Here is a 20,681-nt window from a genome sequence, read left to right on the forward strand (position 1 = left end):
TTCTTAGAGTCTTCAAACTCCTCTCTTCTATTACTTCATAAAATATAGAATAGGTTGTTGTAAACTGTAGTCATCCATGATGCTACAGAATGTGAGAACTTAGAGGGAGGTTGGATAATGGGAGCCAAAGACTTTTGATAATGAGTTGTTATCCATTTGGGATGTTTATAGTGAAGAGGTGCCCACCACCAGTTGTATGAGATACAGGAGGATAAACGAGCGCCAGGAATTCAGGAGACTGGTTGTTGATCACTGGACTCCTGGTCCTCAACAGTCAAGTAGAATGATCTTCAAATGAAGATCTCATTCTCATCTTTTTCGTTTATTCTTGCTATTCCCTCTATGTGACGCAAGGTAAAATTTTCATTCCTTCTGCGCCACTAAAATTCTGCCCATCTTCCCTGATTCTTCTCCAGCCTTATACAACCTATACAACCTATTTTTGCACTTATTCTAAATAAGGGAAAAGAGAATACATTTAATGAAATTGACCAAACTCTATTACATGCCTATGACAATGAAGCCCACTATGCCATATAATTACAATTCACCAATAAAATATTAAAATAAAGAAATAAAATTATTTTTAATTCCTCAGGGAAAAAAGAAACCTAGTTAGTTTCTTCTAATATAACTCTAATATAGTTCTTCACCTATATTAGTTTAGAACATTTTACAGTTTTTTGAGGTGTAATTTATATACCGTAAGTTTCACTTATTGACTTTTAGTAAATTGATGAGTTGTGCCAACATCACCACAATCCAGCTATAGAATTTTTCCCTCTCCCTTCAAATTTCCTTCACACCCTTGCAGTCAGTCTCCATCTTAACCCTTCCAGACACCGGTAACCACTTCTCTGAATTCTGTCTCCATAAATTTTTTTTTTCTGGATTTCATGAATGGGTTATATGACATGTAGTCTGGTTTCTTTCACTTAGCATAACATTTTGAGGTTCCTTAATAACCATCATATGTATCAGTGGTTTGATTCTTTTGGTCTCTGGATAGTAATTCCATTGCGTGAGCATACTACATTTGTTGTCCATTCATCAATTGGTGAGCATTTGGATTTTTTCCAGTTTGGGGCTATTTTGAATAATGCTGCTATGAACACTCATATACAAGTCTTTTTGTAGATATGTCTTAATTTCTCTTGGATAGACTCTTAAGAGTAGAATCAATGAATTAGTTGTGTGGTAAGCTGTCAAACTGTTTTCTAAAGTGGTATTATTATTTTATACTCTCACTAGCAATGTACAAGAGTTTCAGTTTCTCAAACTCCTTGCCTGTATCTTGGCATTATCTGCCTTTCTGATTAGAGCCCTGTTAGAGAATGTGTAGTATTGTCTTTTTGTGGTTTAAGTTTACCTTTCTTTAATGACTAATAACATTGACTACATTTTCTATTCTTTTTTTAATATTTTAGTATTTTTATTTTTACAGACTGCATTTTGATTCATAGTACACAAATGGGGTACATGATTTCCTTTCTATGGTTGTGCACGATGTAGATTCGTACCATTCATGTAATCATACATGTACATAGGGTAATGATGTCTGTCTCAGTCCACCATTTTTCGTACCCCCTCATTTCCCTCTATGTAATCTAAAGTTCCTCCACTTTTCTTTCTTATTAATCATTTCTATATCCTTCACAAAGATTTTCTTTTCAAGTTTTTTGCCCACTTGTCATTGGGTTGTTGTTGTCTTATTAGTGAGTGTTACAGTTCTATGTGTACTCTGGATATAAGTCCTTTATCACATACATGATTTGCAGGTATTTTTCTAGCATGTGGTTTGTCTTCTCATTTTCTTAATGGGATTTTTGAATTACTGTGCTTTTGGTGTCATATCTAAAAATTATTTGCCTAATCCACAGTTAGAAAGATTTTTCCCCTTTTCTTCCAGAAGCTCCATGATTTCACTTTTACTTTTAAGTCTATGATCTGTTTTGAGTTTTGAGTTAGTTTTAGTGTATGATTTGAGGTGAAAGTCAGTGTTGGTTTTTGTTTGTTTGCATATTTGGTATCTAATTGTCTTAGCACAATATATTAAAAAGAACATTCTTTTCCCATTGAATCATCTTGGCATCTTACACATATTATTTTACTAAAATGTTTTCCAAAACCCTGTAAAGTGGCTGATATTTTCCCAACTCCAAACTAACACACTAACAGTTCCACAACTAACAGATGTTAGAACCAGGTTAGGAGTTCAGGTCTACCTAAGTAGATGACGTTATCTTCTATTAAAACTGAGACACTTATTTCCCTGCAGGTACTTGATTTCAATATTAAACTACAAACTTCCTAAGATTACATATCACTTATTCTCATCTTGTCACTATTCCCTTAGGACAGTGTTTATTTATTTGAGGATCATGTTATGAAACACTTAGAACTTAAGTAGTGATGTTTATGCAAAAGAAGTAACAAGTATGTAATCTAGTAGCATATTTTTTCTATTATGTTTATGTTTACCATTGACTAACTATTCCCTTAGGACAGTGTTTATTTATTTGAGGATCATGTTATGAAACACTTAGAACTTAAGTAGTGATGTTTATGCAAAAGAAGTAACAAGTATGTAATCTAGTAGCATATTTTTTCTATTATGTTTATGTTTACCATTGACTAACCTAGACTTTTACTCTAAATGAAACACTTTTAGGAGCAAACTGCTCATCCTCTCTCCCATTAAAGTCCTTCACTCTGCACAAACATAAACATGAATTTCATTAGAAACCATGGTGAAATGAGAATGACCTTTCTCTTCTTCTTTCAAGGAGTGACATAATGTGGAAGTCACCTTCAGAAGGTGATAGAGTACTTGACTCAGGACCCTGAGGGTCTTAGTCCTGGTTCTACGGTCTCTTGTTCAGTGCCCTTGAGCAAGTCATTGGACCTCTCTGTGCCATAATCTTCTCATCTGTAAAACAATAGGTGTGGACCAGTTTATCATTATGGTCCGTTCACTGATGGACTTTGGTTAAGTACAGCTCCGTTATAACATCCGCATGGCCCTGGTAACACACCAGTAGCTTCTCTTATTTGCAGACTGCAGTGAGGATCTGTTTCGCTGTCACACAGGCAAATGCCTTAATTACAGCTTTGTGTGTGATGGATATGATGACTGCGGGGATCTGAGTGATGAGCAAAACTGTGGTAAGTAGCATTGTTTCCCTAAAGGTTTTAATTACAAATCAGACATTTATAACCAAGAACTTGTAGCTCACTCTTTGTTAATATGATTAGCAAGTTAAATTATAAAATGGCTGGTTTCTTGTCATTTCTAGAAGGAAGAATCTTGTTCAATCAATCATGTGTATAAATGTAATACTTCTTGCATAAATGATTCTGCTAAGGAAATGTTAATGAAATGGGCTGGAAAGCGGGTGAAAGTTGCTAAAATGTTCATATGTTTTCCTCTGTGTCAGTGTTTTCTTTTTCTTCTGATTAGAGCCAGTGTCATGTTTGGATCCTGAGATCTTGAGCAAAACTTTAGAGGCAGATTGCAAAGTATTGGATGTAACCAAAGATTTCTCCTGTATTTGATTCCTAAGCACCATTCCTTGTGTAGAAACCACTCCCCCGGTTAGGATAGTATATTTGTTTCAACCACATATGCTGATAGTCTTGTCTTTTAAAGAACCCATGTTTTAAAGAGCCATGTTCAATTCTGAATGCCATCTCATAAATTTAAACCAGCAAAATTACTCTTGCTTATTTACCTTTTGGTTTTGAAATTACCTTTAGAATTTTGAGGTAATATTTTACTGATTGACTAAACTAGGAACTTTGAACTGAAGGGCAACTTGAGATAAGAATGGACAATGAGAAAATGATATGAGCCAGTGTTCAGTGTTAGAGTATGTTGAAAAGAATGTTGGAAAAGGACCTGGAATATGATCAGAGGAATATCTTGAAGTAATGGGGGTCAGAAATAGCTCTATGCTAGGACAATGGGTAGTTTCTGGGAGCATCATCTCACATCTCCCTTTCTATATTTATTAAGATATTGAAAAACTGGACTGTGAGTATAGCTTAGTGGGAGAGCACTTGCCTAACATGCATGAGGCCCCAGGTTCAGTCTCCAGCACCACGCACACAAATTGAAATTTATGTGTATGTACAAATAATACCATGGGTAACTAGATAGATATGGGTTGTCTCTTGGGTCTGGCTAGACTTCAGACAAAGGGGAGAGAGAATTGCAATTATACACATCATAGAATCTACAGTTTCAAGAGGACTTAGATATCTCTAGTCCAATCCCTTTTTTTTCCAGTGGAATAAGTGGGAAAATGTGGGAGTGGGGCAGTTCATGTAGCTTGGTGGCTGAATAGCTTAGTAGAGAGGGATGGAGTTAGTGGGTGAAAAAGAATGCTCCTGCTACTTATCATAAGGCTTCTGAAGATAGGATGTCATAAAGTTTGTGCCCTCAAGCTGATGGTTGTTTTCATCTAATGGCAGTGATTATGATCTCTCCTTAGACTGGTCTCTGCCCTGGCTCCTTGTCTTTAGTGGTCTGAACTTGCGTGTTCTCTGGTTTCTACCCAAGCATTTCATCTTTTGTGTTTTTTTTTTTTTTTTTCTTTTCTCTACCCTATGTCTTCTACATACTTTCCTTCACTGCTCCAAAATACCCACCAAGACTGGTGGTCTCTCAGGAGTCTATGACATTGGCTCTGTTAATGAAGACTTACAGAATACTTTCCCAGAGTAAATCTGCTATTCATGAATCTGCATACATCTTTCAATGGTTTGCTTATATTTAGGTCAGAATATATCTCATTGCAAAGTGACCCACTAATTCTTTCCTTTGAGAGAGGAAACATCACTTAGTGATCTTTCCCCCCTAAGGAATGTGTAGATTAGGGCATAGTTTAAATCTAAGTTGAAAAGATTCATGAAAACAATAACATTTTGCATTGCTTACCCAGCAGTTCTTTCAAATATGGGTTATATATTAAGGTAGTCCAACAGGAAACTTAAGCTGAGCATCAGGAGAGAAGACATAAGGAGACACTTGCCTTCCCAATTCAGCAGTGAGATAATTTACAATACTTTGAGACATGAGAGAACAATCACAGATCCATCCAATCAGCTGTCTGCGCCATGAAGTAAAAATCAGAATGTGGTTAATTTGAGTCAATATAAAATTCACAAATTGCCCATAAGGAAAGAAGACAAAAGAGAACAACGATAAGAACAGACCCAGGGTCCTGGCAAAGCAGGGCAGAGTTGTAATTCATCTGAGAAGCAGCCATGTCTCCCGCCATGGTGATGTGCGCCCCGGGCTCATGGTTGGTGGGAGGTGCTATTTTAATTGTGTCAGACTCATCCTAGAGATGTTTCTGAGGTATGGGGGCAGTGGGATATGTTCTCTTGAATTGGAACTGCAAGCCACCCAATTCTACGTGTTTTTCATGCTGTTTCTGTCTTCGTGCATTTTTCTTTCCTCCAGACTGCAATTCTACAAAGGAGCATCGCTGTGGGGACGGGCGCTGCATTTTGGCTGAGTGGGTGTGTGACGGTGACCATGACTGTGTGGACAAGTCCGATGAAGTCAATTGCTGTGAGTTCCCTGAGGATTCTCATTTTGCTTACTCTTGTTCAAGGTTGAGGACTATACTCAAGTTTCACTCTCTATCTAGCATTCCAGGGGAAAGATTCTTATACTCTGGTTATAACCTATAGAGGTAGCAATCAAGGGGTGTGATGCCAATAGCAATATGGTGTGTCAGACTTCACACCTCTCTCCCCTAAACCCCAAACTTGATTTGACTGATCTGGCAAGTGGGCATCTGTTTTCTCTCTCATCGCTCTTTTCTCCTTTATGTGTCTGTGACTTTGCCAAAGGTAATGCTCTTCCCAGAGTCCAGCAGGTCTTGTTTCTGCAAACGCTATATGAGTAGCGAAACTTCCCTGTAGGAGCCTCCAAACATGATTTTGGGGCCACTTAGGGGAGCATATGGGAAGAACTGCCAGAGAGAAGAGAGCCTGTAATATTCCTACAGACACACAGATTACATGACAGTAATGATCATTTTACAGCCTGTTGTGTTTCTGAGTGAGTGAAAATTTCAGATAGCTGTTACATTACCAACCTAGTAACAAATTTTTTCCCCTTCCCAGAAAATATCCTATCCCTAGCAGGCAATACTAAATATGACTGAAGTATAGTAGTTTCGTATTAAAAGAGAACACAGTTGACCTGAAAGAGTTAATATGACATAATTCATGGATATTTTAACTAGTTAAGCTTTTTTTCACCTTTTGCTATCTAATGAAAGTACAAAGAGTTGATACACAGCTGCCCCTTGAGATGGGTAGGGCTTTGGCTCCAGGACCCTTGGTGGCTACCAAAATCTGTGGATGTTCAAGTCCCTTATATAAGAAGCTTTAACTTTTGCATATAACCTATGTACATCCTTCTATATACTTTAAATCATCACAAGATTACTTATAATACCCAATGTAATATAAATGTAAATAGTTGTTATACTATATTGTTTTTGTTTAAGGAATAAGTACAAGAAAAAAATCTCTACATGTTCAGTATAGGATATCTTTTCTTCCTGAGTATTTTAAATCTGTGGTTGGTTGAATCTGTGAATGCAGAATCCAGGGATACTGTGTATGAAGTTGAATATTTAACTGACTTATAACTTGAGGCAAAGACAGAAATTTGAATAACAGTTTTAATTTGGGCATAAGAAAATTTTGAAAAAAGGTTCACGAACAAAGTTGTGCAGCTTTCCTCTGCCCTGTGTTGATTTTGAAGTCAAGCATCAACTGAACCCCTCCTCAGTGAACCAGTGGAGCAGAGTGGGCTGTATGCAGATGATCTGGGGACAGCAGGGACACAACCCAAGATGCATGGGTTTCTGGTGCCCTAATAAATGTTTGGCATAGAAGTTAGAGAAACTACAGGAATCACAAAGCTAATGGCTACCAGATCTTCCCTTTCAAATATCAGATGTCATGAACAAGTATGGAAATAAAGTGTTTCTTTTGTGTTAGGTACTATGAGAGTTCCTTCACATATATTATTGGTAGTATCGCCACTATCATTTTTTGAAAATAATCCCACACTTCTCAAGAAAAAATGAACATTTTGCAAGTATTCTTTAAAAAGGAAGGCAAAGTCCTAGAAAGAAAACTGTCCATTCCAAAAATGCTTGGCATTTCAACAGCCGTTGATTGATCCATTCGTGTATGCAGAACACTTGGTTCCTCTGTGCTGCCTGGTTGGTGGGAATCATTTATGTGGTCTGCAGACTGAAAGAAGAGTTAATGAATCAGTGAGTATTGTTCTGGTCTTTCCTAGCCTGTCACAGCCAGGGTCTGGTGGAGTGCAGAAATGGACAGTGTATCCCCAGCTCTTTCCAGTGCGACGGAGACGAGGACTGCAAGGACGGGAGTGACGAGGAGAACTGCGGTGACAGTGAGTGTGTCCCAAGCCCCTGGGACATTTCTTCATTGGTGGACTTTTCCTTGGGAACAAAGTAAAACATCTGAAAATTACTTAGTGCTTGCGAAGGATTTCCATATAAATCTTTCAGACTGCCTCAGTGGTCCTCATTGCCCCGGGCAGTCAGGAAACCATTCCTTGTGGTAAATACAGTGTTCAAAGGACAGAAGCTGAAAGTCATTCCTAAGAGGGAAAGGTCGGGGTCAAACAACATGGTCAGATTTAGCTCGCTGTGTCACAGGGAGAGCCATGAGAAAGAGGAAGGTTTAGTGCATAGCATCCAATTAAATGAGATTAGATTCCAATTAGAAAAAAAAAATTGGCTCCTGAAATTAAATGGAACTGCTTCCTAAAATAACCATGTTCAGGAGAAGCAGCTTAATGTTTCACATTACCAAGCAATAAACTTGAATAGCCTTTAAAAAAGCATTGCAATATCTATGTGGGAAACGTGAAAAGAAAAAGTAAATCAAATAAGTTGGTTTTTAAATGTGACCATTTCTGCCAGAAAAGAAAATTCCACATTGATTGTTTTAAGTCTGGTGTGTATGCAAGGGTCTCAATATGCAGCTGTTGGGAATATCCCAAAACTTACCCATCACCATGTGGTCTTTTAGGATACAGGGATAGCCTAGGTGTTAGGAGTGTGGTTGCTGCATTCCTGGTTTCAAGTCCTGGCTCTACCACTTACTATCCAGTGGTCTTTGGGCAAGTTACTTCACCCTTCTATGTCTCAGTTTCTGTGTTTCTAAACTCCAATAGTGTTAATTACTTTGTAGGGTTGATGCTTAGTGAGAATGGAATAAGTGTAGGCTCTTATTTCATAGTTAAAGCATTTATTGTGCTGTGCATATCCATAATCAGCTAATGAGAATAGACACTGTAGATGTGTAGATAAACTAGTTTCATCATAAAGAAAAGTATTAGGATAGCTTCAATGAAGGAGCATTCAAGGCCTAAAGGGTGAACTTTGCAATCACAGGTTTATTACCTGAAGATAATATATAAAGAGAGTTTTGTTTTATCAGTTTTAAAAAATTCCAACAGAAATCCTTCACTAGGCATGAGTTATTGTGTACATATCAACCAAGAACTTACCTTTGGATCACATTGTTCTTTCTCTACCTATAATTAAATTATTTCTATGTGATTCTAAATGATCCAAAATAATGTTGTATATTTCACTATGAAATGGCAGGATTTGTAGATTATTTCCTTACATGTATGAAATGGCATAAAATCACATTATAAAATGAATAGAAAAAGTAACATTTTAGTACCTTTATATTATTTACTATAATGAATTCAGCTTAAAAAATGCTTATCATGGTGCCAATATGGGGGCATCCACTGGGAATTCAGGGGCAAACAAAACAGCTGATGGAGATAACAGGCTCCTGGGAGACAGACACGTGCTACAAATAAATACGTCAGTCAGTGTCTAAATGTGAAATAACATGGGCTACACAGGAAAACATGGTACACATGCCCTGGCAGGGCCTTCAGACAAAGCCTCCTGAGGAGGAGATCCTGGAGCTCAGATCTGGAGAAGGTGTGGCGTTAACCAAGAGGAGAAGGACTGGGAAAGCATTTCAGACACATGGCACCGGGTGACTAAAAGTCCTGAAGCGGGAAGGCGCAAGGCGTGTATAGGGTACAGAGAGAAGGCTGTAATCAGGGAGCTGAGGATGGAGGAGGTCTTGGACTGCATAACAGCCGTCATACTGGAGTGCAGGGCTGTTCTGCTAGATGGCAGGGAGTGGGGCGGGGTGGGGGTTGGGGCGGGGTAAGCGGGGCCCACTACTCCCAAGGCTTTGGGCCCTGTTGAAGATTTAGGCCTTGAGAAACCTTCCAGGCTCTGATTCTGTCTGCCTGTCTACTCTTCCTCATTCCCCACAGTGGTTGAGGAGCCAGTGACTTCATCCTTTGCAAGTTTTGCTTTTCTTCTTGGAAAACCCTTCATTCCCTGTCATCACGACCTACCCCATTCTACCTGCTAAGCTCCTTTGGAAAACTTCCCCTACTCTCCTTTCTGCTTCAGCTGCCCTGTATATGGACCATTGGTAAAGCAATGGCCGTACAGCATCGTGCGGCCCGGGTAGTGACAGCACCCCTATTAGAGTAGGATCTACTTCACAGAGGCTGTCATGCTCCTCTGCCATTCCATGTGCAGCGCCTACCTTGTCACATACCCTCATCACACAGTAGGCATTTAATATTTGCTGAAATAATGAATGATCAATGTCCTAAAATTTGCCTAGGAGCTTAAGCTTATGGAAATTGTCCAGACTTGCTTTGAGAAAAAAAAAAAAAGGTTAACCTGCTAACTTTAAAAAGACAAACAGCGACATCTCTTTTCTGCATGGCAGTCATATATAGCATTGCACAGTAGAAAGCCTGGCAAGAAGAAGGGTTCCAGTATAATAAACATTGTCTTAGAATTATAGATAAGACTATATATACATGCATACCATTATTAATGCTGAAAAGTGCCTTGCAGATTCCACAAGACATGTCTAAAAGTAATTGACCATAATAATGAGGGAGAAATGGAAAGAGAAAGGGCAGTAATTTATTACCTTATCCACTTAATCTACAAATGACAAGGAAATCAATGGTAAGAGCAGTTTCCTCTCTACATACCTTAAGGAAAAGCCATTAGAGCTGTTGTTCATTTGGGAACAAGAAACCCAGGTCATCTCACTAGGCTGAGGGTGCTCTTCAAGGTCATAGTGACAATATGGATAACAGCTGCAAGAGACTTTACCATGGCAGAGAACCCTCCTTGTACTGGTGTTGGTGCTCAACTTAATATTAGGGAATTTTCCTTAGACCAGATTTGGGAGCAAATGAGCTTTTCAAGTAAAGCCACTCTATATTTAGAATTTCAAGATCTTCATATTGCTTTCCATTCCTGAAATCACTTGAATTTTATTTTGTAATCAAGTATAGAAACTTATATAAAAATACAACTATTTTTTCTATTAGAAGTAACAACCACCTATTGTTAGTGTGGTGTGTGTGTGTGTGTGTGTGTGTGTGTGCACGTGTGTGTTATTTCTTCATTCCTGCAGAATCCTCTTGGAATAAATCATTGTATTTAGTTGCGAGTAAAATGAGTCCAGATAGTACCAATTTCACATGTGTTCAATATTTTGGGAGAAATGGAAAGGAGATTAAAGTTGTGTCATTCCTCGGCTCCACCAGGTGTTCTTGACCCTTCAGATGCTAGTGTGAGGAATGTAGAGACGGTGAAAGCCACTGTGTCTTTCTCCCTCTGCAGGTCAGACTCCATGTCAAGAAGGAGACCAAAGATGCCTCTATAGTTCTTGCCTTGACTCTTGTGGTGGCAGCTCTCTGTGTGACCCAGACAGCAGTCTGAGTAACTGTAGTAAGTACAACAGCTGACAGATGCAATCCCGGGGCCAGGGCTGCCCCCAGCCTTTTCTTTCTGCATTGACATGAAACTACTGATGTCTGGAATCTCTCCAAGAAAGAATATTTATTTGCTTTTTCTTCTTATAAAGGTTGTATGTGGTAGCAGAAAGAAACAAAATGGTCTTAATTAACTTAAATCAGAAACAAATGTGTCATTGTGAATGGACTATAAATCCACATTGTCTAATATCATTACCATCACTTTTCAACTTGACATCAACTCCCATATATTATTTCCTTGGCTCCATCTGTGGGCAGATGTATCTTTCTTCCTTTTTAAAGCACAGCTTCAAAAATGGAAACTTTAGCCAAGAAACAAATAGGAAGTTCTTTGAAACAGCCACATAAAACTTTGGCAGTCCATTCACTTAATAAATTTATTCTCACCTTTCCACAAACTTTGGTGACCTATGATGGTTTTGGAACCATCATGTTAATTTGTTTCAGTGACAATGTAATAGCTCCAAATGGTGGAAGCAGGTGGTGCAGTCTAAATTGATTTCTAGGAGGAGGAAGTACTTGGGGGAAGACATAATGGAGCAGAAGAAAACACTGGCTTTCATGGAAAATTTTGAATGAATCAGAAAATCTCCAATGATTCTAGAATTGATTTCTTACTTCTGGGCCCGATTGTCTTATTACACTCACTTTCTTCACTTTTGATAATTAAATGTTTGCCTCCTCTTCATCTTGGGCAAGAAGTTTAGAATCAGGTCAGCCAGCTTTCCTTTGGTAAGACAGAATTTCCTGTTAACACATATCATCTCAGTTGAGGCTACTGGAAGTTGCAGGCTGATGGGCTTAGGGCCTTGGATCTGCCAAAGTTTTCACCTGGCCCTGTGGCAGTCAGGGAGTCTCAAGGTGAAGCAAGTAGACTGGTAAGGGATTTGAGGAGGGCAGCCAATTGAAAACTCAGACTGACAGGACTTCTGTTTTCATGGGCATGTAATGACCAACTGACAGCACAGCCCAGCCCTCCTGACTGAGGTACTCGTGTGGGGATGGTTTTTCCTACGTGTTAGACTAGTTTTCTGTTGCTAATAATGCTATACCACAAACTAGGTTGGTTAGTTATTTTGGCCCAAGGTTTTTGTCTGAGGCCAAGGGGGGCGGGCACATCTAATGACCTGATACCTTTTTGCACAGAGAACCAGAGTGGCCCAGGACTCACATGGAGAGTGACAGAGTACTCTCTCTTCTCTTATGAAGATACTGGTCCTTGATCATAGGGCTCAACTCTGATGATCTTATCTACTCCAAGCACCTCCCAGAGGCCCCACCTCACTATGCCATTGTTAAGTTTCTACCATCTGGAGATTAAGCTCCAACATGAGTTTCAGAGGGACAAACCACAGCACCCTCCGAGGGAATAGTAGATATTAATCTAGCCATTAAGAAGACATATTTACACTGCCATTTTAGAGAACTAAACTGATTTCTATATATATATATACATGCTTACACACATATGCATACATATGCATATATCCTATGGAGTCATTGTTTCTATTGTTTCATTTTGCTCATCTTCCAATCTGCTTTGGAACTTTTTCAGAATTATTTCCTTACTTTGCCTTCAATTTGGGATGAATAATTTTGAGGAATGACAGTCATCTCAAAGGCATGTGTTTATTGTTAAAGTTTGGGGGTGGTTTCACATGGAATGGCACTTACTATTCGACTCAAAAGAGTAGAAAGAAAAATGTTAGCCTGTGTCAAATTTGGGCAGGGAGTAACTGGATGTGCTATTCTATTTCTCTATATTTAAAGTGCTTCAAAATCTCAAATTTAAAAATGTTGTCACCTGTCAGAAAAAGAAGTTGTAGGAAGGGCAGTTAGATACCTCTGGCTCATGCATTCGAGCAGCATTTATGATGTGCATACCATGTTTCAGGTACCCACATGGGCACTGGCTCTTTAATGGTGAAGAGGGAAGGTGCCCTAGCTCCTGGAAGAAACTTTCAATGTAGAAGACTTATTTTTTGTCTTCCCGCCCATATATGCTACATTCTTTCTGTCTTCCTGTTCTTCAAGTACAGTTCCCCTAGCCCTCACTGTCTCACCAGCTTCCTTACTCACCATATATATTCTTGCCATATTCTCTGCACATATATTTAGTGAACATTCAAACATTCTCACTTTGTGTGCCAGGTACTGGGTTAGTCCTTGGTCCTCCAATCCTTTTCTTATTAAAAACAGTGTATATGACTCATTTGCAATTGAGAGTCAAGATATTATTTCTTTTCTTTCAAAGAGCCTCAGAATGGGATATGTTGTGGTTTGGACATGATATATTGCAGTTTGGATATGAAGACTTCCCAAAGACTCATGTGTTAAAGGTTTGATCCCTAATGCAACAATATTCAGAGGTGGGCTCTAGGGAAGTAATTGGATCATGAAGGATTTGACCTCATCAGTGGATTAATAATTCGAAGTTACTATTGGAAACTGTAGGAGGTGGGACCTATTTGAAGGAAGTAGATCACTGGGGACTATATCTTGTCCCCTTCTATTCTCTCTTTGCTTCCTGGCAACCATTAGCTGGGTAATTTTCTTCCACCACACACTTTTGCCATGATGTTTTTGCCTTAGAGTTACTGGACCAGGGACTGAGACATCTGAAACAATGAGCCAAAATAAATCTTTCCTCCTCTAAGTTGTTTTTCTCAGGTATTCATCACAGCAATCAAAAACTGACTAATACAGGATATGTATGCTTGGTTCTACGTAAAGATGAACAGAAGCACTCTCCTCTCAGAAAATGCTTCATATACTTGAAAGTGTGATTAATAATTTGAAAATGTTTACTACTGTCAGAAATTATTATTACTTAGCTTCTGAGACACAAGTGAATAGAATTCTCTCCCTCTCCGGTTGATGCCCATGGAGAATGTGAGTTTGAAGAAGGTGAATATTCTATCTGATTGAACCAGTCTTGCATTGCAGTTATTTAGATTCTAGTCCTTAAATTAAGACATTGGTTCTTGCCATCCTGTAAAATACAAAACTTCCTGGTGGCCCCTGGAGATCTTCTGGCTGGGTTCCAGTAATCAGTATTTTTGAAATTGCCCAGGTGACTCCAGTATGGAATAAGGTTAAAATGACTATTCTAGTTGCCTGTTTACGACTAGGCTTGCAGGAATATGTGACATCTTTGAAATCTGATTTTTAAATGTTTTCATATTTCTATGTGTGATTTTCAATAGAGAACATCCATGGCTTTCCTTAGATTCCCCCAAAGCACCTACATTTAATTAAAAAAAAATAAAAAACCCAAATCTAGAAACCTGAAAATCACATCTCCAATGAGACAGTGTACTAATAGTCTTGAAGTATCATACTCCTCCAGAGGAGTTCATAGCAGCCTGTGTAACCTCACTCAGTCACAGGCCAGCATCATTAACATCTTTGTGCTTTGCTAGGAGGCGAAATGCAGACCTGCCCTTGCCTTAGCGGGTAGAAACAGGGCTGCTATTTTTCCTCACTCAGGAGTGGAAGAACTAATCCATCACTTCCCCCTTGTAGTGTGTAATCCAGGCAGATGCGGAAATCTGGTAGGAAGAACAGCTCCTGGGCAGTCTCTCCCCTTTTCTGTGCCTGTGAAGCCAGGTCTGGCTGTCGTGCCCGCAGGCATTCGCTCAAGTTATGCACGAGGCTCTATCCACCTTCACTTCCGTGTGTTCACTTGTCCATTTTTTCCCTTCAAGTTGTAAGGCTCTTATTTAATGTGGAGGCAGAGGAGGAGTTGAACAGTTTTGCTCTGAATAACTTCCTACTGACCTATAATTCCCTGCCCTCTTTTTAAACTCCAATTAAACAGAACATTAGCTCAGGGTTGTGGCAAAGAAGCCCAATACCATAATGGCTAAGAAATCAGTTCTTGGGACCAAAGAATAGACAGGAAGAATGATCTCTTTATAAAAACATTCCCAATTCGTAAGTGAAAAATAAATGACTGAATTAGGTATTATCATTTGGTGGTACAGTGAGTTAATGGGTCAAGGCATGGAGCATCCGTAGCTGCTCACATCACACAGAGAGGAAAATTAGAAATGATGTGACTTCCTGTGAATGAACACCACAGCTGACTGTAGTCTTGCCAAAGGAATGAACCTTGGTGGTGAGTCCTCTGGATTTCTCTGCCAATGTTCAGGAAATTGAGAGGTTGCAGAACATCTTTAACTTTATCAGGATCATGAGCTCAAACAAATTCAAACTCTGGTACTCTCCACACGTCAAATCCCTGCATATTTAAATAGTGAAATTATAAAGAAAAACAAAGAGATTTTGAGAAACTTTAAGACACTTAAAAGATAAGACAAGTTTATAAAATTAGGCAAGCCTAAACTGCAGTACCTGAGGGTAGTGCACACTTATGTAGTAATACTGTAAAGAAGAACAAGGAGGTGATAACTGGGAAACTCATTAGCTACCTTGGGGAGAAAGGAGGTTGAAATAAGATGAGGTATGTGCAAGGATTTCTGTCAAATTTTGATTTCTTGACCTAGGTAATTGTTATAAGGATGCTCACCTTATAATAACTCATCAGACGATTAGAAATGACAATCATAAAGAGAGGTTTAGAGTTTGAGGCAAAGATGAATCTTTAATATTATGTATGCAGCTGGATGTTGAAGAGTGACATATTTACACGTAGATGACCATTTAATACATGGTTTCCACAAACTTCAGAATCATGATAAGGATGTAACTGACAAGGATGTGAACAATTTTGTTTTTATGTTAAATTTAACAAATCTCGTTTCAAAATTTGCAAGGTGAAATATCATTAAGACTTCATCATATTTATTTATTTTCAGTGGATACTTGTCAAACCTGATCTATGTTCAGGACACTGTGCTAGGCACTTGTAACTTGCACTGTAAACAGTACTGTGTGGTCTTTAAACATTTGGGTGTTTGTGATGTGATCGCCCTCTAGTGGCTACTTCGAATCAGGCTCGTGAGTGAGTCTAATGCTTCCAATGCAAAAGTTTATGGATACCATCAGTCACACATTATGGGATTGATAGGCATCTTGAGAGTTTAACTTGCTCAGCAATCTGTAAAGAATGCTTCATGAAAGGAAAAAAAAAATCACAAGATCCAATCAACCTTATCACACTCAATAAAGATCTCAGGAAAAATATATAATCATTACTTAATCCTTTTATCTTCCTTGGCTCTGAAACACTTAAAAGTTATATCTTATCCGAAATCAAAGTGATGCATTCTCCATATATCAAAAGAGAGAAAAAAATCCATGCAATATATTCTATTAATCATGTAAATGAATACACTGATTAAAAACTTAAACCTTGATGAGGCAGTAGAGGAGGAAAAGACGTGAACAAGCAGGAAAAAGAGAAGCTACATCAAAAATCCGTGTGAATGGTCTTGTTTTTGTCAAATTATAAGTATGTTAAAGAAAAGGGTAATGAAGGCTGCAGCTTCTAACTGGTAAGATGGTAGTGATAAACAAGGAGACAACAAAGGCAGGCTGAAATTATAGGAACAATATAGTCCTACTTTGATGAAAGTGACTCACAGATCTTAAAGTCTATAAATGTCTGTGTGTGTATAAGTGTGAGTGAGAAGGGCATGCGAGGACCCAAACCTGCCTATTGGCTTTGAGGACAAGTGAGGAGGAAGGGGAGTAGAGGAGATGATGACTGACTTTTTATGCACTTTTTAATTGTTACAAGAAACATGTTTTTTTAAAATCTGAAAATGAAATACTTAAATGTTACTCCTTTTCTTAGTTTGGGCTGATACAACAAATTACCATAGGCTATTGGCAACAAACATTTATTTCTCACAGTTCTGGAGGCTGAAGTCTGAGATGAGGTCAAGTTCTAGTGAGTCCCCTCTTCTGGATTTCAGATGGCTGACTTCTTACCATGTCCTCATGTTAAAGAAAGAGGACCAGAGACTTCTCTGGGGTCTTTCATAAGGATACTACTCCTATTCATGAAGGCTCTGACCGTATGGCCTAATTACCTTCCAAAGGCCCCACCTTCTAATGCCATCATATTGGGAATTAAGATTTCAACACATGTGCTTTAAGGGAACACAAATGTTGAGTCCATAATGCCCTTTACCAATCAAAGGAAGTATGACTCCGAATCAACCCCACACTCGCTTGCTCTCCTCTGTCCACCTCATACTCCTCCTCAAGATGATGTCAACTTCACAGTGTTGCATTTTTCCTGTTGTACTTTGTCGACGGTGTTTTCAATCTGGCCTGTGTCATGGCTCTTATAAACATAATATCTGTGGAACCCTTGATTCTTTAAATCAAAGAATCCTGGAGCTGTTTTGTTATTTTACCTTAGTCCCTCTTGCTAATCTATTTGCATGCATACCACTTTTTAGTCAAATAATTAAATTCAATTTGAATAATTACTCTTAATAAGACATGAAGTCTTCAGTCTGCCTCAGCTAATTTTACAAAGGCACTCGCTTGATTACCCTTGTCGCCTTGGAAAACATGGCACATTTGCTGAGAACACCGAGGGGACAGGAACCCTCTCTACTACATTTCCTCAAACCTGCCCCAAACCATTTACCCTTAAAGGCTTCTTGAGTCACTTTTGCTCTTTGAGTCCCTTTGGGCTCTTATCATTTTGTTCATAACCACAGTCTTAGTAAACTTAGGCTGCCATGACAAAATACCAGAGGCAGGTGGCTTAAACAACATTTGTGTCTCACAGTTCTGGAGGCTGAAAGTCCAACATCAAGGCGCTGTCAGATGTGGTCTCTGGTGAGGGCCTGCTTCCCTGATTTGCAGATGGTGGCCCTCTTGCTTATATCTTCACTTGATAGAGAGCAACAGTTCTAGTTTCTTCCTCTTCTTATGGAAAGTAATCCCATCATGGTGTTCCACCTTCACTGACACATCATCTGAACCCAACTACCTCCCCAAGGCCTGCCCTCATACTCTCACGTCAAGGGTGAAACTTTCAAAATATGAATGTGGACATGAAGGAGACACAAGCATTCAGTCCATGACAAACTCTCCTAGCCTGTTCACATCACTCTACAGCTGTGAGCACATGTGTCCTTTTTCCTATCAAGTTTGTGGAATTCTTTAATGTCTGGGTCATTATTTATCATTATATTTGCATTTGTAGTACCTAAAGTAGTTCCTGACACCTTTTATCTCCTGTTGTCTGTCCTCCATTCTGACACTATATACTAGGTGAAGTCTCTGAGATCAAAAGATAAAGTTTTATTTCTCAAATATCTCAGGGAAGAGCATTAAATAAAGAGTGAAGCAGAGTCCAATGGTGTACCACAGGAACATGCCTAAGACACTGTGGCACTCAGAAGAGAGTCATTTTGGGAATAAGAGTGGTTGGCCAGGAAGGCTTGGAAGAGGTGTTTGTTTTGAGTCTTCCAAGCCAAGGAGGAGTTAGTTCAGTGGGGACGATGGAAAAGGATTATTCCAGACAGCAGGTGCCATATACACATAGCAGCTAGAAGCATGACCCCATCTGAGGGGATGATCACAGTGTGTCAAGGAAGGAAAGGAGCAAACAGGGTGTGCATAGGCATGCAAATCTTGAAACACCAGTGTCACAGGAAACAGAATTCATTGCAGCAGAGATCTGTTGGTGACCATAGACTGGAAAGTCAGGTTGCAGTTGAAGAGTGAAATAACCTTGAATTTCAAGCTAAAACGTTGGAATTTTTTCCTGATTGGCAAGAATTATCCAACAGGTCCCAGCCTCCTCTTGCCCTGAAAAGCTGTAGCCTTTTATTTATGTTTGTTAATCAACAATAAAGTACATAGACAGAAGTTGTCTAATTGCCTATTTAATCAAATTCATTGATTTTTTTTTAAATGGCTATGAAGATAATGGGGACTATTATATTTTTAGAAGTAATAAATCAGAAGGTGAACTGGAGTGAATAAAAAGAATGAGAGTCATTCTCGGATGAGTTGAGTCAAGGGGAAAATGAGAGACTTTCTAATACGTGCATGATGGGTTCTGTGTCGGCAGCTACAAAGGCAGAAACACTTCTTAGTTCACTATGGTGTTTCATTAACCAATTTATTTATTTTTCGATATTCACAGAAAAATGTTATATACTTCTTGCACTTTGATCTTCACTACTCTGAAGAAAGAGTAAAATAGACGTTAAGTTTGTTGAGGTAAAAAAGTTGCCTTTATAAGTATAATTTAAAAACTACATGTTCGTATTTGTGTTTTTTTTTTTTTGTTGTTGTTGTTGTTAGGTCAGTGTGAACCAATTACCCTGGAACTCTGCATGAATTTGCCCTACAATCATACAAATTATCCAAATTACCTTGGCCACAGGACTCAAAAGGAAGCATCCATCAGCTGGGAATCCTCTCTCTTTCCAGCACTCGTTCAAACCAACTGTTACAAATACCTCATGTTCTTTGCTTGCACCATTTTAGTACCAAAGTGTGATGTGAACACAGGCCAGCGCATCTCCCCTTGCAGGTAATATGATGGGGTCTTCAACGAGACTCCTAATTTTATGTCCAGAAGAACCAACAGAATGAAGATAGGGTCACGTTCAGACAAAATAAATATTGTTAAAAGACTCTGGATTTAACAAACCATATATTTAAACAGTGAAGTAGTAGGAATGGTAAAATGAGTACGTAAGAATCCAGGACTCCAGTGAAGGCAGGCAAGCAAGGAGGTTGTGAACTACCTTTGGTGATAGTCATGCACTTGAATCGAAAGAATCACACACATTTCATTGTAGTGGGCCAAGAAGCATTTTTAAACACGGTGAGTTAGCACAGGAAGGAGGCGTATGTGCCTCTTTCTCTGCCAATGTTGATGTGTTGAAAATACTGCATTCTGATAGCACTCAAAAATTAGAGATATTACACAGGGAGACAGAACAGCAGCCTCACAGATTGGATGGCGATGGACATCACTGCCATTTTTCTTCTTCTCTAAATAAAGTAAAATAAGGTACGGGAACTGAGAGTGTGGCTTGGACTTTTTTAGGAGTTATAATCTAGAGGTCAAAACTGTTGCTCTGGAGTACATTGTTAGCATTCAAGTTTCAGACCCTAGCTGGTGGAGCCTTAAGGCAAATTCCTCAGTATCTCTGCCTCAGTTCCTTTACTTAGTAACATACCATGGTAATAGCTGTTGCGTTGGGTTGTTGTGAAATTAAATGAAAGTGCATAAACAGAAAGCCCTTCTGATTGACTGTGAGCCTTGTGACAAGATGGCTATGATGACAGCACAGGAACACAATTGCGTAGTGGAGGTGGTGTTCTTGCCTGATTCCATGGGGTAGAGGTTGTAGCTCAAGAACGTGCCCATACAAGGAGACTACCACCATCAGCTCTGTTTCCTATCAAGGGTGACTGTGCACATATGCTTGCCAAAACATGAGCGGTAACTACACAAACCATATGTTAGGATCAGAAGTCACTTAGAACTTCAAGGAAAAGCAATAATATCAATATACTGGACAGATGGGAAAGCGATAAATTAAATGCTAAATACCAAATGGATGACAAAGTAGGGCCATCTATAGAGTCAGAACAGGAAACAATAAAATTACAGAATGACTTGGGGGTACTTGCTAAATCATACAAAATGGGGAGAATAAAATGTTAGCTTGTGCAAACTAATTCTGAAAATTTCTGTCTAACTGCCTTTTCAAGTATCAACAGAATAGATACTAACTTTGTGTTGAAAAGTCATTTGTAAATCTCATTCTACTTTTGCTATGTAAGGTCAATGGTGATAGTGAATATTAATTTT

At 38.9% G+C, this 20,681-nt stretch overlaps 1 protein-coding gene across 1 annotated transcript in view; it reads left to right on the plus strand.

The window, feature by feature from the left end:
• The window catches only part of CORIN (corin, serine peptidase), a 337,588-nt gene that overhangs the window by 245,052 nt on the left and 71,855 nt on the right, over positions 1-20,681 (plus strand). Inside the window, 5 exon segments of the mRNA XM_079153921.1 lie at positions 3,058-3,165; positions 5,468-5,578; positions 7,334-7,450; positions 10,761-10,868; positions 19,157-19,388. Coding sequence (XP_079010047.1) covers positions 3,058-3,165; positions 5,468-5,578; positions 7,334-7,450; positions 10,761-10,868; positions 19,157-19,388 — 676 coding nt within the window.

This window comes from Sciurus vulgaris (genome assembly GCF_902686455.1).
Source record: "Sciurus vulgaris genome assembly, chromosome: 9".
Taxonomy (NCBI): Eukaryota; Metazoa; Chordata; class Mammalia; order Rodentia; family Sciuridae; genus Sciurus; species Sciurus vulgaris.